The sequence below is a fragment of the Melospiza georgiana genome, chromosome 5 (genome assembly GCF_028018845.1).
Source record: "Melospiza georgiana isolate bMelGeo1 chromosome 5, bMelGeo1.pri, whole genome shotgun sequence".
NCBI classification, from domain to species: domain Eukaryota; kingdom Metazoa; phylum Chordata; class Aves; order Passeriformes; family Passerellidae; genus Melospiza; species Melospiza georgiana.
This window is the reverse complement of record NC_080434.1, coordinates 34,396,456-34,412,640: the sequence shown is the minus strand read 5'-3', so window position 1 is coordinate 34,412,640 and position 16,185 is coordinate 34,396,456. Positions and strand designations below refer to the sequence as shown.

The following is a 16,185-nucleotide window of genomic DNA, read 5'->3' as shown; positions in this document are numbered from 1 at the left end:
AAGCTGACACAGAAGCTGCAAAACTTCAAGAGAAAGTGAGACCAAAAGGAAAAGGAAAAAAATAAAATAAAAGACTACTACCTTTTAGGAAAGCCAATTAAGGTACAAGGGTAGCAGGGTATTATGTCATGAGGCTAAGTAAAAGAGCTCAAGCAAGGAGTTTTTGATTGCTTCTAAAGTGAATAAAGGTGAAAAGAAAAAAAATAAATAGAATGAATAGGTATCAGCTTGGAAAAGGTCACCTGTAGGACTCTGCAAGCATCTGCAAAAGTCTTGAGGAAAGACTGAGCCAGGCTAAAGCCAAGGCTTCACTTCCAAGGAAGGCTCTTGGCTCCAAATTTTGCTCCAGCTGACCCCTCAAAGAAAACATTCTGGGCACACTGCAAGACTTACTTATTTACCTACATTTTTACCTGAACACCACAGGAATGGAGGTTTTGTAAAGATTCTCCCATTTTTTACTAGGAAGGCACAGAGATTTATTTTGTTGGCACATCACTAATTCCTAAGCGGTTTCAACTGCTTTAATTACTATATATATATATATATATATATATATATATATATATATATATATATATATCTCAAGAGGTTCTGGTAATCACTGAAAAACATAAACTGAGCTTTATTACATTTGGAATTTATCCTTATTTGCACATTGAGGTAAGTTTTACCACACTCAATTGAATTTCAATTTGTTCTTTCAAATAATTTCATTAACCAAGACCCACAACAAACTTGGAGGACTCTCCCATTCTGTTTTTAAGTTACAATAACATGACTAACTAGCTACATTTCAAGCAATATGTCCTTGTTATCACAATAATTATCCCAAACAAACCTTCTGAGTTACGCCATTGAATCTTAAAGATTTGCTGGGTTCTGTCTAATCTTTACGATACACCCTTGGGTAATTTCACCCTTGTGAAACAGTCCTCGTAAATCAAAAGCTCAGTCCTGCAATCCTATCTGCACCTTGGGATCTTTTTCTACAGGCAAATAAGAATGTCTGAATGCTACCAGAGAAAAACTGCAGTTTTTCACAAGAGTTATGTTTAATAGCCTCAATGAACTCTCTTCCAATCAGCCTCTTCCTAACTCTGCAGCCTACAGTTCAGGGATCTGTTATAAAAAAATAATTAATCAGCGTTGGATGCTGCATTTCTTCATGAAAAGCCAAGATTAACACACTGAGTCAACAAGTTCTATTCTGCAATAGTTTAATTCACTAAGGAGATGACTGTTCCTCCAAATGATGCAGATTTGTCTGCTGTTGTCTCAGCCAATTCTGAGGCTTGTTATTCACTACTTGGTTGATTTCAAAATCAGACTACCCCTTCAGAAAGTTGCAGAGACTATGACATCACATTTATGACACTTCATTGCACAATTACAGTGGCTACATCCCTGGATTTTATTTCATGGGAAAGCATGTTTCTACTATAGCCACAACCATTTTCTTGGCTTACACCTGTCCACAGTCACAAGTTTTGGTATAAGGCTTAGCATGATTTTTGTCATAACACTATATAGGTGTTGGATAGTAACTCAAAGCTGCATAGTTCAATTGTAGAGAAATACTTGCACTTTACAATGAGACTTACTGAAATTTCACAAGCAACTCAGAAGTGCTGCTTAACAAGCTGCTAAAAATCATACAACACCTCATCAGATTTCACTTTAATACCACTTATATCTTCTTAAAGAAATAAAAAGCCCAACATTCTTTGAGAAGGCAAGATTGTCATCAGATGAATGGCAATAATGCTATCACTGAAACTCAATTTACGAGTACAATTTAATAAACTCAAATTCCAATGGAAAGATTTGGACACCACTGTAATGTTTACTGACCAGAACTGATAAAATAGTACTGTGGAACATTACAAGACCAAGTAATGCAAATGACTGCAAATTTGGGTTTCATTGTACTTTAGTAAGTGTTATCTTCATTTGAACCAAAACACTTTATATTACAAGCTTAAAGACAACAGTAGACAGGCCCTATAATACTATAATTAGAGCACATAGCCCTTACATTTTTGCTTCTAATTCAGCAAAAATTTCACCACATGGCACAGAAAGGACACAGAATGTAGTATTTTCTACATTATTTAACATGGCATTTATTTGAATATGTACTGTTAAGTTCCAAGATTTCCAAAATGCATGTAGCAAACAGATAAAAATATTTTCATGTAATTGTTTCCACATGGTACAGTATTATTATGAAAGAGGTTGCCATGATTTTAGACTGGAATATACTATTAAGAGGATGCTGTCTTCTATCACCATGCTTTCTTTCCAATTCCCTACTAAGTACAATGAATAGAACATTACCCAAATTGCACCCCCAAGAAAATTACTTTCATACTCCACAAACAGAAAACTCATTTCAACCTCAACCATAGGAAAAAGTAACTCCTCCCACTATTGCAAAATAAAATGTAAGTTTTTTCATTACACAGAGGCAAACACTGCAAGTAGGCAACGATGGCAAAAAGGGGATCCAATCCAACCACAACTAAAACAAGTTCTCAGGTTCTAAGTCTCTCAATCTTATCTTTCTAAAGAACTTCATGAATTCCTTTATTTACTGGATGAGAAAAAATGACACAAGGGAAAGCCCCATGTCCCTGTGCATATGCAGCCTCAGCCAGAACAAACTGGAACAGGAGACATTCCCATGGCATGTAATAGCAGGGTTCTTTTGCTTCAATTGTCTTTTCTGAAACTGGTACTGAACTAGACTAGAGTAACTTTCTGTTGCTTTGTCTTAGTGGCACAACCTGCAAAATGGTTTTGGTAGCTTTTTTTGATCGTCTGTATCGAGAATATGCTTCCCATGCTATAAACACCACTGTCAGAAAAGTCACAGTAAGTTGTAACTTAAGAAAAAGGCAATCTCTTTATCTTTTACACAATTAAGAAAGCACAACTAAGTCAGTCATATTCATAATCAGGGTGTTCTTGCCTCATCCAGTCTATCCTAAACATATTTAACTCATTCTGACCTTCTTGCATCTTAGCAGTAAGAACCGGAGAGGGCAGTGAGAAGGCACAGATGAGCAGGAAGGTACAAGTGCAAAGCTGCCAAACAAAAGCCTGGATCTTTCCCCTGCTGTCTCCATTTACCAAACCAAGTCCATTTAATAGTGCCACATGCCAAGCAGGAGCTGCAGTGCTCAACACATTGTGAGGCTGCTCTATGAATTTTCTTCATAAAGAACAGTAACCAGTAAAAAGCGTGCAAATGCAACAGGAAAGCCTCCATGGGTGTTAGCTGGGCCTTCTCTACATCATTCTGGAGTCACAGTCAATTCAAAAATAAAATAAAGGATTTTCAAAGCTAAGAAAGAGGAGTAATAACATGAAAAATTAGGATGACACATTTCTATTTTGCAGCTTCTACAAATGTGGTCCAAGATATACAGCAGGCTGATGGAGGCTGACACATGCTCCAAAGTACCCTCTGTTATCTTCTTGCCTTGCAGTGAAATAATCCAAAAAATGAGCAAAGCCTCATTGAGTGTTAGACCAAGCAGTGTGTCTCCCAAGTGACTACACAAACGACCCACACCACGGACCTCAGCACCATACCTATATGGAAAGTGTGAGAGAGCCAAGAGGCACCACCAGCAGCAGCAGGACTTGAGGCAATCTACTTGCTACTCTTATTAACTGCAGAAGCTCATGGCCCACTGTTTATGCTCTGCTTTTATCTGTTTTTTTTTTAATCAGTTTTTTTTTCTTTTTATCTGTAACCAGTCACCTGCTTGGCCCTGATTAGCCCAGCAACTCCATCAGTTTGGAAGATTGGAAAGACAAGGAAATCAGCTGGGCACAGAAGCATGCAGTAAGCGGCTTACCCAACCTATACACTGAATTAGCTTCCCAAGCACAGTGCCAGAGGGACCCCCTCCACCTTCATAAACACAATCTCAATGTTTGGAAAGGTGCCAGGAATAAAATGTTTGTTTACTGCAGGCAGGAAGAGCTACCTATGATTCAGACATTAGGAAGTGACAGGAAGGACTAAATTATGTAATTTAAAAGTAGAAAAATAAACACAAAGTAGTTGCAATGAGAGGAATGAGGAGGAGGAGGAGGTAGAGGAGGGGGAAAGGATGAAGACACACAAGTTTTGTATCTTGGATCCCACTCGTGCAGGGCTGAATCCATCACTGCAGCAGGAGGCCCCCACAGGATTCCTTCACCTTTTAACCCTCCTTCTAGAGTCCCTAGCCAGGGACTTTCCTCCTCAGTACTGAGTAAGAAACATCTGTCCAGCTCAGTCTCTCAGCTGGAAAGGACGGATCACAGTCTTCCTTATTCTTTATTTTAATTAAGCAGACTGAGATTTCAGAAGAACATTCCAGTCGCCCTCCCTTTAAACAACAACCACCTGAAGCAAAGGATCAAAGACCTGATTCTCCAGGCAGCTAAAGGAGTTAGGAACACGCTCCAGCTGTCTGAGGCCGGTTGCAGAGACTGACAGGAAAGGCTCTTCCCGTAAGCACAAGGCAGGAGATGCACCCCGGTGGGAATAGCACTGCATTGCCAGCAGTTGTTGGAAGCAATCTCAGCAGTGCTGCTTACCACACTGCACCTCCCATCCACAGTTTGCTAGATCACAACAAAAGTTTAAAGTTTCTTACACTGCAGTAATAATCTGCATTATTAACATGCCCATTTCAAGGCTAAAACAGCAAACAAGCAGATTTGTATCACAGTAAGTTGTGGCTGCACTGTAAGAAAACCCCACCAAAGAATACTCTCAAATGTATGTAACAATAGTGGTGCCTCCATTGTGTTTTCAGTAAAGATCTTCCAGTCATTCTCTTTCTAAATCAGACAATAAATTCCTGCTCTTTTTTTTTTTCCTGGAGCTGCAGAGATTCACAGACCAACACAGCCATCAGATCAAGGAAAAATTCAAAGGACTGTGAATTAACTTAGTGCTGAAGTACACATCATAACAGAAAACTGTAGTTACTCATCCTAGGACAAAACTACCCTGGGATGAAACCTGGGTTAAGTTTCCCAGTTTACACTAATGAGTCACTTGTATACTACTCTTCAGTTTAGATCTTCCCCCTGCCCCATTTCTCCCTTCCCCACACCAAAACTCCAGAAAAGAAAAAACAGGTTTTATTTTAGCAACAGCTGACTCCTAAATGAAGACAAGTATGTCCTCTCTGCTAACAGGCCTTTGGTAGTGAAGAGTCATTTTAGTTATCTCTCATAGTGCTGAGGAGCTTATGCAATTTTCCTTCATTTGGGCACACAGACAACTGCATTACACACGTCATAACTAAGAGTGTGACATGACCTCAGCTTTGAGGGCATTATTTCACACTGAGTAACAAGCCATTGGACTGCAAAACTTGCTCCCACTGCACGATGCTAATAATTTCAGCAATAATTGCATACAAACAGTGAATGGAAAGGCACTAAGACATGCAAGATTCAGGAAGATACACTTATTGACACCCCTACTCCTGCACTTACTACAGTTATCTCCCCTAGCAACAGGGAAGGATTCTGTAAACAAGTTTACAATGCTACCATGAGAGCATCACCCAGTGTAACATGTAATTGAAAGAGAAAACATTTCTTTAATGAAGAGCACCAAAAGAAATCTCAGAATTATGTAACGAGTAATAGATTCAAAAAGAGTAAGTTTTTGTCAGTTTGTGGTTTAAATCTCAAATTAAGTTCATAAAGATCACTACTTTCTAGGAAAGCAGAACTGCCAGATGGCATCACACTCACAGCCTACCTCTGACTCTTCCTACAAATACACTGGATCTCACAAGAGAACCAAAGGAACCAGTTACAACATGACATTTTAGAAGTTTCCTCTTATCACAGCCTGGATCTCCAAGTGTTCATGTTTTACAGACTGGGGATTCTCTCCAAGCCTCCCCAGAATCTCCTGCATTCCCATGGGGATACCACATGGCAGAGCATTCCACAGCCTCGTTTTCCCTGGAGAACACCAGTCTCTTCTGTTTCTAACTACACTCCAAACACTCCTCTCTTCCTCCCTGCCCTCCCTTTTTTTTTTTAATTAAACAATACAAGGACAAATTGTCAATTCACATCAAGTTCATACATTACTCTGACATCCTCTTTCTTGGTTGTTTATTGATGAAACAAACACATACCAATACTTATAACAACCATTAGTAGCATCAAATAAATCATCCCCACCAGCTTTTTCCTAATAAATTCCTTACTTTTCAGTGTTTGCTGCAAAGGGGTACACTTGCTGTCAGTATTTTACCCTATTTTTAAGGATCACAGGTATGCATATGCATTTTTAAAAATCATAAATGTCTGTTAAATTCTGTATAAGGACTTACAACTGGTTTCAAAAAGTTTCCTTATAAAGCAGCAATTCTCCCTGCACCATCCCAAAACCAGGTGCAGCTTTCCCACCACATCTGATCCTGTTTAAGAACCTACATGGAAACACAAGCATCAGAAAATTGTAACAGAAACATGCATTAAGTGTGAATGGGAACATTTGTCTAACACAGTACGTGACTCAGTGCAGTTATTCTTCATACAAAGGCAAAGTGACAAACTGACACATAACATTCAGAACTGCTTTTTTTTAGAAATGGGTAGCATTCCATTTTGAAACTCAAAATCCATCTTTCATCTGATATAATTTGCATGTTAACCCATTTAATAACCTTCCCAAAAGTACTGTAATTCTTCAGTGTTGATTGCATCACAGATCTATTTGAACTGTGTTTGAAGAGCTTCCTGTATTCTCATCCCATACCCCAAAATGAACTCCTGCTGTCAGAAATAAACACCTCCAGAGGGTTTATTTTGTTTTTAAATCCCAAACCCCAGACAACATAGAAAAAATAAACTGAAGCCTAATTTTGTGCTGTTTTTCTTTTTCCCCATTTTCCTTTGAGGCAGAAGCACTGAGGAGCTTGGTGATGGCGGCAGCAGCAGAGAGGAGCCTGCTCCACAGAAAGCCATGGCATTCCTGCCAGGGTGGAGACAGCTCACCCAGGAGGAAGGGAGAGCACATCTGCCATCACCCTGCCCCACGGCTGGCTGTGCTGGGAACTGGGTGGGGAGGCAGATTTATTTTGTGACAGCCACTATCTCCACTGCCATGAAGGGTTTAGCTGGTGTTGTTTTCACTTACAAAGCAGCAGAACGACCCACATGGCACCAGCAGGACGGCTGGAAAGCTTGTGTGGGGAACAGGCAAAGGGACGAGGTTGCTTTTCTCCTGCTAGCAAGGTTATCCCAATGCCTGGTCACCATCCTCAGCCACCACACAGAGCCACTGGCCTGCACAGCACCCCCCCATCAAGGCTTCTCATCCTGTGGCAGAAGGCAAAAACTACCTCCTTTTAAAAAACACAGAGAGGGAAAAGCTTTTTCCTGACTTGCTAGAAATTCTCAGACAAAAGAACAAGCACAGCTCCTGAAAAAGCATAGTTCTTAAATCAGTCTGCCAAGAAATTGCTGTACAAAATAAAAAGGAGCAAAAGCTTTTCATTTAATTCACTTCTCAATTTGGGGCCTAAACCTGGCTGCCTGAAGAGAGAGGCTGGATCTTGGCACAGCTTCCTGTATCAGCTGAAGTACCACCTCCTTCTCCAGGTATATTTTTAAACAGAATTATTTGTATTATGCACAGATATTCTATTTAATAATGCACAAGCCTCATAAAGCTATGGACATAGCTGCCTGACCTTTTTAGTTACATGCTGCTGTGTCACCAAGAGAGACAACTCCAAATACCCCATTTGCCATTTACCCTGAAAAACTGCCATTTACCAAGGAAAAAAAGGAAGAAAAATGTGTCACCATAACCTCAGGGAGTTTAATCATAAAGTTGCAATTCTGGGCATAAAAAACAATTAGATATATTCCTTCTCAGATGAAAAACAAAAACACATCAAGAACAAGATGGTTAGAGAGTTCAACAGCTAATTCAGTCTCATCTCACAGAGAGTTACCTCAAACATTTCCTTGCTGGATCCTGCTACAGAGACAGTCAGATACTACATAACATAGGAGCGCTTTTTACAAATAAAAGCACTGTGGCACGTCTGAAAGAGCTTCAAAAGTTCCTCATGAGAAACAAAACCTTTGTCAACAGTTAGCAGCAAACACAAGTACAAAAACCATACTACGTAACCTTTTATTGGAAGCTGGGCTGGGGGCTGGGAGGGGGCTTTTCTTTAAAAAAAATAAAAAAGCTTCACAATTACAACTAGCATACTGCACTGAACAATACTTACAAAGCTAACATTATTTGTGTAACTATGAACACTATTTCTAAAGCAAACAAGCAAGAGAATTCATAAAAGAACCAATGTAAAAGCCTAATCAAGAACTGATAAAGAAGGAATTGAAATAAATAGTATACTATTGCAGTTGGGAGACGGCAGAATTCTCTGTCGATCCTTCCAAAAAAAAAAACAAAACAAAAAAGAAAGGAAAAAAGAAAGAAATACATAGTACTCCTTTAGAGCTAGTTGTTTGTACATATAAGGAGCTGAATTCACATTAGAGTCCCTCAAACAGCAGCAAATTACACTGTACTACAATATTCACCTGTATACAACACTTACCTCGAGAAGATTATCCCTTTCTGTGAGATCTTTCTGCCTGCCTTGCTCAAGTCATTTGCAAGACAAAGTCTGTCCCTCCTAATGAAATACTGCAATGAAGTTGCAACAGTTGAACTTGCTTCTATGGGCAATAAAATGATTACTAACTGAAGCACAGAAAACATTAAGGCAATTTTGAAAGGGTCTCAAGAAGTTTGTCACTGCAACACTGCAAAAGTGGGAATGAAAAAATAAGGAGATGAATCTTAGCTCTATGTTAAAACAAAACTTGCATCTCATCAGTTGTACTCCCCTCCCTGATTTAGGAAAATATTTCAACCAATAGTGAAATATAGTTCAGTGGCATCTACTTTTAGACTAGGAAAAGATGAAAGAAGGACTAAAGAAGTATAAGATGCCCAAGTCAGAGTCGTCTACAACCCACAGGTTTATCCTCTTCCCTAGATTTACTACGTTTTGAATAACCGATGTTCCTTTCACTTTTTTGCCAACACTTCTATCAAAGGCATTACTAAAATTTTATGGCGAGTAAATGTTTTCTAAATGTCTGTAGAAGAGTGCATTCCATTCAAATAAAGTGATACAAAAGTTATGTCAAAAAAAGACAAAAATAAAACATGCCTTGGAAGTGACTATTATTCCAACATTTTTAAAACTTTAAGAGGGAGATAAAAGAACACTAGAAATAGTTCTGTTTGTCACTTTCTTCTCCCTGTTGGACTGCTGAATACCAAGAATTACCTCTCAGTTCAAAGAGTTACCTGCTCTACCAAAGACTTCCAGATTGATGCTCATTTTGACAGTCAAGGTCCATACTTTTCAAAGCTAAACTGTCCAATAAAACATTCTTTTCTCAATTTATCCAACCGACATTTCACACAGCTGCTCTGGGCTGATGATTGACTAAAAGGCATGCAAATCAAGATCATCTGTGTATAACTGGAAATTAAAATCATATTATTTCATTATTTCCTCTGCTTAGTACATATGTTACTTATACTTAATTTCAATGATGCAAGACTCTGAGCACACATGGAGGAGCAGCCACTATGCAGCATCAAGAAAGTAGCAGATACTGATTTGTTTTCCCACTTCCTCCCCCTGCTCCCTGATAGTTTCTAATTGAACTGTAATCTCCTGTGATTAGCTGCACCAAATCTCATTAACAGACTTAACAAAACACAGAAGCAATACTGAAAAGGTATCCATAAGTTCCTATACATCCAATTGAGAACCATCTTCAATATCATGAAAAGTCAGAATTTGATTGTTCCTTCATTTCTCAGCTGCTGCTTTCTCAAATTAGGAGTTATTATTTGGCAGCAAAGCCAAAACCAGACGCTGACATCCTGTCAAAGATGACAAATACTTGCATGATGAGTTCCATGCTCCTCAAGTGAGCCTTACACCCCAACAGCTCGCTCAGGACATAGCTATAGCCCCAAAGTCATACCCAAGATCATATCAGCACCTTCACTTGGCACACAAAACCATGCAACTTCCTCCTGTAACCCACAAAAACACTGTGTTTAGTCATGCCTTCAACTTCATGATTTAGGGTTTACTAACCCACGTTTGAAAGGATCAAAAGTGAAACTGCTGTTTTCTGACCAGTGCACAGAAGAAGGGGAAGGTCACATTTCCTTCCAGAAGGAAGGTTTCTTGCCTCAACACCAATCCCTGTGAGGTCTACAACAACTTCTTGAGCAGCACAAGCACAATCAAGTTCAGAATACAAAAGATGTCACATAATGTTTCTTGATAATACTCATCTGTCTCAAGTTAACTTAACCTGACCCTGTTCCATCGGGAGCTCACTGAATGGTGTCAGACAAGCTCATCTTAGTTTGGCTTGGTTTTCTCCTGTAAACCAACCAGCTTCCTAAATTTGCTCACTATGCTGATGAAAGACCACAAAAGAAAGCTTAACACAAACAGGTGTCTTCCAGAAAAAGGGCTTCGGTCAGGCACTGCAGCTTTTACCAAATTACAACTATTCTGACAAATATAACATTTCTTAAAACCCTTACATATCACAGCACAGTTAAGTATTACTAAAGACAGAAGATGCACCTATGTAACTAGCGCCAAAGAGCAACTGCCAAACAAAAAATCCAGCAAATATTCCACTTCTGTACCTATGCTGTCTGAGTCTCTAATTTAAACATCAAAAACTAGCTTAATAATCTGGTATTTTTTTACTCACTGCCTACAACTGAAAAGATTAGAAAGTAAGAGGATGCTATCTGTAGCCTTGTCTGAATCGTATCAGTGCCCCTTACATCCTAGGGAGATAAAGCCCAGTTCTAATTTTTAAACTCCTTGCTTTAAAATAACTAAACGAACTATCAATAGGAATAGTCAAACAATCACAGGATTTTTAGCCATACTTACATCAAAATTAAGGTTTCTTAATTTATTTTCAAAAATCATCTTATGAACTGTAAGAAGAATGGGGAAGTCTGTTAGATACAGAAAAATCTGAACCAATTTATCCTAAAGTGTTTAGTCTACACAGTATTTTTGACTGAGTTTTACCTTTTATCCAATGAAATGTATTTCTAAGTAGGACATGTTAGAATGACAGAACAGTTAGGATTGGAAGGGTCCTTTGGAAATCATCCAGTCCAAACCCCTATCTGGAGCAGACATCACAGGAACATGTCCAGGTGGGTCCGGAATGTCTCAAGAGAGGGAGAGCCCATGACATCATGACAGTGCTCTGCCACCCTCAATGTAAAGTTATTCTTCCTCATGTTAAGGTGAAACTTCTTGTCTTTTTAGTTTACGGCCATTGCTTCTCATCCTGTCACTGAGAATCACTGAAAAGAGTCTGGCATCAACCTCTTGGCACCAGACTTTGAGATATTTATGCACACTGGTGAGATTCCCTCAGATTACTGGGAGTTATTACACTACATCAGTAGACTTTCTACAAACTGGTTCCATAAACCCACCATCAATGCTAAGATTCTGTTTTAAAGCACATCCAGGTGCTTTAAAGCACATCCAGGTGCATCCTACTGAGCACTAGCCTACCTGAGACAAAAGCATAGTCGTTCTAAGAGAGAACTTAAGACTTATTCCTATTCCCTCAAGCTTTTTTTTCTTGCTTTACCAAGGACAGCTGTGTTTAAATATCTGGTGGTTTCCTAGCATAATGGCAGTAAAAAACCGCTGTGCTGCCACCACAAAGCATCAGCAATTTTAACTGGCATGTGCACCGCAGAACTGCAATGCAGCAGAAAACCATGAAGCCAAGGTTTACTATCACATTTTAAGGGACAGATGGAGAGAAAGGGGCTTTCCAACTAGACTTTTTAAAAATAAGAGAACAGAAAAATCACAGCAAGCTAAAGTGAGCACATAAACGTTTGCAAATTTTAAGGCAATTGAACAAGGGAAGAAAGAAAAACATACAAGAAAGTAACAGAAGTAACAGAAGCTGTGAAATTGAACAGCCCTCCATCTCTCTGCATAAACAAGTTCTTTCATGTACCCATGAAACCAGAGCACAGTCTGTGGAGAACTGTGCAGGATTTAGCCCCAACTCCCTTTTCCGTCTCCTCTGCTAAATCCACATCGTGACCCCCTCACCAGCACCAAAAGTTACCTTCAGCACCAAAAGTTACTTTTTTTCAGCGATCTGCTGCTGAAAACAACCAGTCTATTCCCTCAGACAAACTGTTCTGAACAGCAGCTCCAGGGAACTGACAGCAGGTACCAACACCTGTCAGAACATTAATTCCATACCAAAACCACATAAGGAAGGCATGAGAACAGAACTCCCAAGAGGGGAAACAGACATTCGTGGCACTAAGGCAAACACTCAAGGAAACCTGATTATCCCACCTGCAGGACAGGGCTGGTTAGAGGGTTTTTACTTTTTTTAGCCTCAAAATGACTATAAGCTAGCTTTAATACCAACAGTTAATGTCCAACAGTTTCAAACTAAAAATTATAGTCCCTGGAAAACATGTCTGTGTACTAGCTTCAAAGTCCTTTTCACCCTTTTTAAGAACTAAACCATATTTGATGACAATATCAGACTTTTTATCTTCATTCCCAGATGATAACAAACCCCAACACTTGCATGGAAAACCCAACAGAGCATGAAGTTACAATTTTTCACACATACCTGTGAAAAGTATGCATTGCAGAAAAGCAGTTTCCTATTAAAATCACTTCCATCTTTTCATATGGTGCAGCCCCTCGAAACACCACTACCATAAAATATGGCTTTGGAAAAGACAGTTCTCTGCTGTGCCTTTGCTCAAGCACAGAATTACAGGGAGCACAAGCCAACCTTCCAGCCAGTGCACTCAGCTAAAGTTCATTGTCTTAACTACATCAACTTTTTGTTTGCTTGAAGACAGCAACCAGAATGTAAAGGTGACTTTTAGTCTTTGAAGGGAGTGTCAGCCTTCAGCTGCTACAGATCAGACACTACATACAAACAGGAGGAATTTTACTTTAAGCCCTTCTTTAAACGGTACCTTTCTTTTATACAAGCAGGAAAGAGTCAAATATAATGTGTAGGATTTAACCTCACGACCTTAAGGCCTACAGTGCATGGAGATGTTCAACTAAATCATGCTAACATAAGCATGCCATAATCACCCTGATACTCTGCCTACTCAAAAAGCAGATTCCCATTTCAAGTGAAAATGAGACATTACCTCTTTAGGACAGGGAACTCCTTGACCAGCTCTGTAGTCAGGGTTTTCCCCTCAAAGGTTCTTGTGTAATTCCAGTATGGAAATGAAGCTATAAATACACTGAAGTGGCAGCTATATGGAAAAAAGTTGGCATATTAAGAGACTGATTAATGAGATTGATTAATGAGGGCAAACACTGTCATTTACAGACAGCATCCTTCACGGGATTTAGAGTTTGAGCAGAAAATTTATTAGAAGTCTTTAAAAACATGAATACTGCTCTTAATTCCTCCACACTGGTAAAGATATCCTGTGAATACACACACAGACATAGAAAATATTCATAAATAATACAGTCCATGTCCAATTCAGCAGAGAAGCAGAACCCTGCTGTGACCCATCAGGACGTTCTCTTTCCTTCGCACAAAGAGGATTTCTGACATTGGGAACCAGAGACCCAAAACCCCAAATATTGGTTTTTAATTTAATGAGAGACTCATTTCAGAAATTTCCTGGCATTAAAATAAAGCCCAGAACAGTTCTTCAAGAAGAGACTGCTAATCCCTAACAGCCAAAAATAAGGTGGTCACGTTAAGATCTCCATTCACAGATTCACAAATAAATCTGAAGTTTAGCTGCTTAAAAAGGAAAACACCGGGGGGGAAAAAATGAAGGAGAAGAAAGAAAAGAGAAAAAAAAAAGGCCCAACATTTTGTCCCAATTACATAGATGCCGCGAAACAAGGCGGCTGCCAATGGGAAAGGGCTCAGGCAGCAGCGATGACTCCTGGCATCACCCATCCCTCGTACGTGACCTGACAGCCTCCCGAGCGGCCCCGCAGCTCCGCTGTGCCCTGCCATGGAATCTGCCCGCTCAGCAAACGCGCTCCATTTTCTCGCCAGCAGCGCGGTGTCCGCTCTGCCGCAGCCCCTGCGAGCGCAGCCACTGCCGAGCAACAGCGGCAACAACTTCGGCAAAGACACCGGCGCTTCCCTCACAACTCCCTCCCCTTTTTTTCCTGGAGCGGAGAGCAAGGGCAGAGCTCCCCCCGCTCCACCGGGAACGCTCCCGGGGCATCCCCGGCTCCCGCCGTCCCCGGGCCACCAGCCCCGGGTGCAATCCCGCCGGGAGCGGCGCGGAGCCGGGGCCGCCCCCGCCCTCCCCGGCATCGGGCACCAGCCCCGGGACAGCAAGTGTTTACGTTCAAAAATACATATATACCGAGCCCGGACCCAGAGGGAAGGGGGAAAACTCCGCCCCCTCCCTTGCAAAGGCAATAAAAGCTGGGCTGAAACATCTGACCGCTCAGCGCCCCTTTTTTAAGGAAGAAAAGAAAAGAAAAGAAAAGAAAAGAAAAGAAAAGAAAAGAAAAGAAAAGAAAAGAAAAGAAACGCTAGGGAAGCGGCAGGGACGTGGCGTGCAGTAGTCCCAGCTGGAACGGGCAGACGGCCGGGAGGGCGGCTCGCCCGGGCCCGGCCGGGAGGGATCGCGCGGGGAGGCCGGGCCGGGCCGGCGGGAACGGGAGGCGAGCGCGGAGCTCCGGCGGGAGAGAAGCGGGGCAGGGAGGAAGGGAGGGAGTAAGGGGGAACGCGGCCCGCAAGTGGGAGAGGGCACTCACGTAGCGTTTCAACTTCTTCTCCGGCGGGGACTTTCGGAGCCAGCCCGAGCAGACCACCTCCCCGCCGCTCATGGCTGCGCCGCTGCCCGCCGGGGCGCTCCCTCCGCCTCCTGCTCCTTCTCTTCCTCAGGCAGCGGACACGGGGAGCCGCGATCGGCGGCGGCGACAGCACCGCGCCCGGCCCGGCCTCCCGGGGCTGCGGGGCGAGGGGCGGGACGGGGCGCAGGGTGTGTGTGTGTGTCTCTCTCGCACAACAGCCCGCCGGAGCGCAGCGGGGCGGCGAGCGGGGCCGAGGCGAGAGGGTCCCCCCTGCCTCCTCCTCCTCCTCCTGCTCCTCCTCGCCGCCGCCGAGTTACACGGACATCGAGAGAGACGACAGGGGCGGCCGCCGCGCCGCCACAACTTCGGCGTCCCGGGGCAGGATCCAGGATCCAGCCACCGCCCCGCGCCGGTGGCGCCTCCTCCGCGCCGCCGGGACCCTCCCGCTGGGCAGGGCCGCGGGGGGCTTACTCTTGCCCGTCCCTCCGAGCTCAGCGTCGGCCGCCGTGGCTCCCCGGTCGCTCCTTCCCCTTCTTCCTCCTCCCCCTGCGCCGGGAGGAGGGGGATCGGCAGCGCTCCTGTCTTCCCTTCCTCGCCTTCCTTTCCGCGGGGAGTGGCGGGGCGGGGGTCTGGCCTCGAGACTGGGGCCGTGCCCGGGGCTGGCTCCGCTCCCTGCCGGCCACTGAGGGACGGCTTTGCCCTGGAATTCACGGCGCCGAGCCCTCCCCGAGTCCTCTTTCCCCGGCGCCGAGCGGCACTGCCGCTCCGGCCGGCCCCGCCTGCCCCCGCCCAGCGGCGCTCCGAGTGGAAACTCTGCCGGAGCCTTTTCAAACAACAAGGGCTGGGAAGCACGGTGGGAGGGAGGGACGGCCGGCCGCGCTTCCAGAGGGATCCTGGGAGCTGTAGGCGGCGGCCCGTGAGAAGTGCGGCGGCGCGGCCCGGAGCGCAGGGGACGGGGGAGAGGGACGGACGGCCTCGGTCCTTACGAGGAAAACAAATAAACAAACAAAACCCCGAGCAATAAAACAAAGAAACAAAACCCAACCCAAAGATCCCCATTAAAACTGCATTAAAAATAGCGCGGCCTAAGTAAATTCCTCTTAGCAAGTCTGAAACTGTCGTAGCAAAAAAAGGAAAAAAAATTAATTATCCAATTATCGTTATCGTTAATTATCGTTCACCACCTCTGCTGTGAGTGCTGTCTCTTCCACTCTCTCAGAAAAGGATTAAATAGGTAATAACAAATAAATTA

The 16,185-nt window shown here is 42.8% G+C and overlaps 1 protein-coding gene across 4 annotated transcripts in view; it reads right to left on the bottom strand.

Annotated features, from left to right (window-relative positions):
- GAB1 (GRB2 associated binding protein 1) overlaps positions 1-15,639 on the bottom strand; it is a 91,752-nt gene extending 76,113 nt beyond the window's left edge. The window contains exon 1 of one of the 4 annotated variants that reach the window (XM_058024218.1): positions 14,895-15,639. In XM_058024218.1, coding sequence (XP_057880201.1) covers positions 14,895-14,966 — 72 coding nt within the window. In that variant the 5' untranslated portion in view covers positions 14,967-15,639. The remainder of the gene's footprint in view (positions 1-14,894) is intronic. The other 3 variants (XM_058024217.1, XM_058024215.1, XM_058024216.1) reach the window with 3 other exon arrangements.
- Between the last annotated feature and the right edge of the window lie 546 nt (positions 15,640-16,185).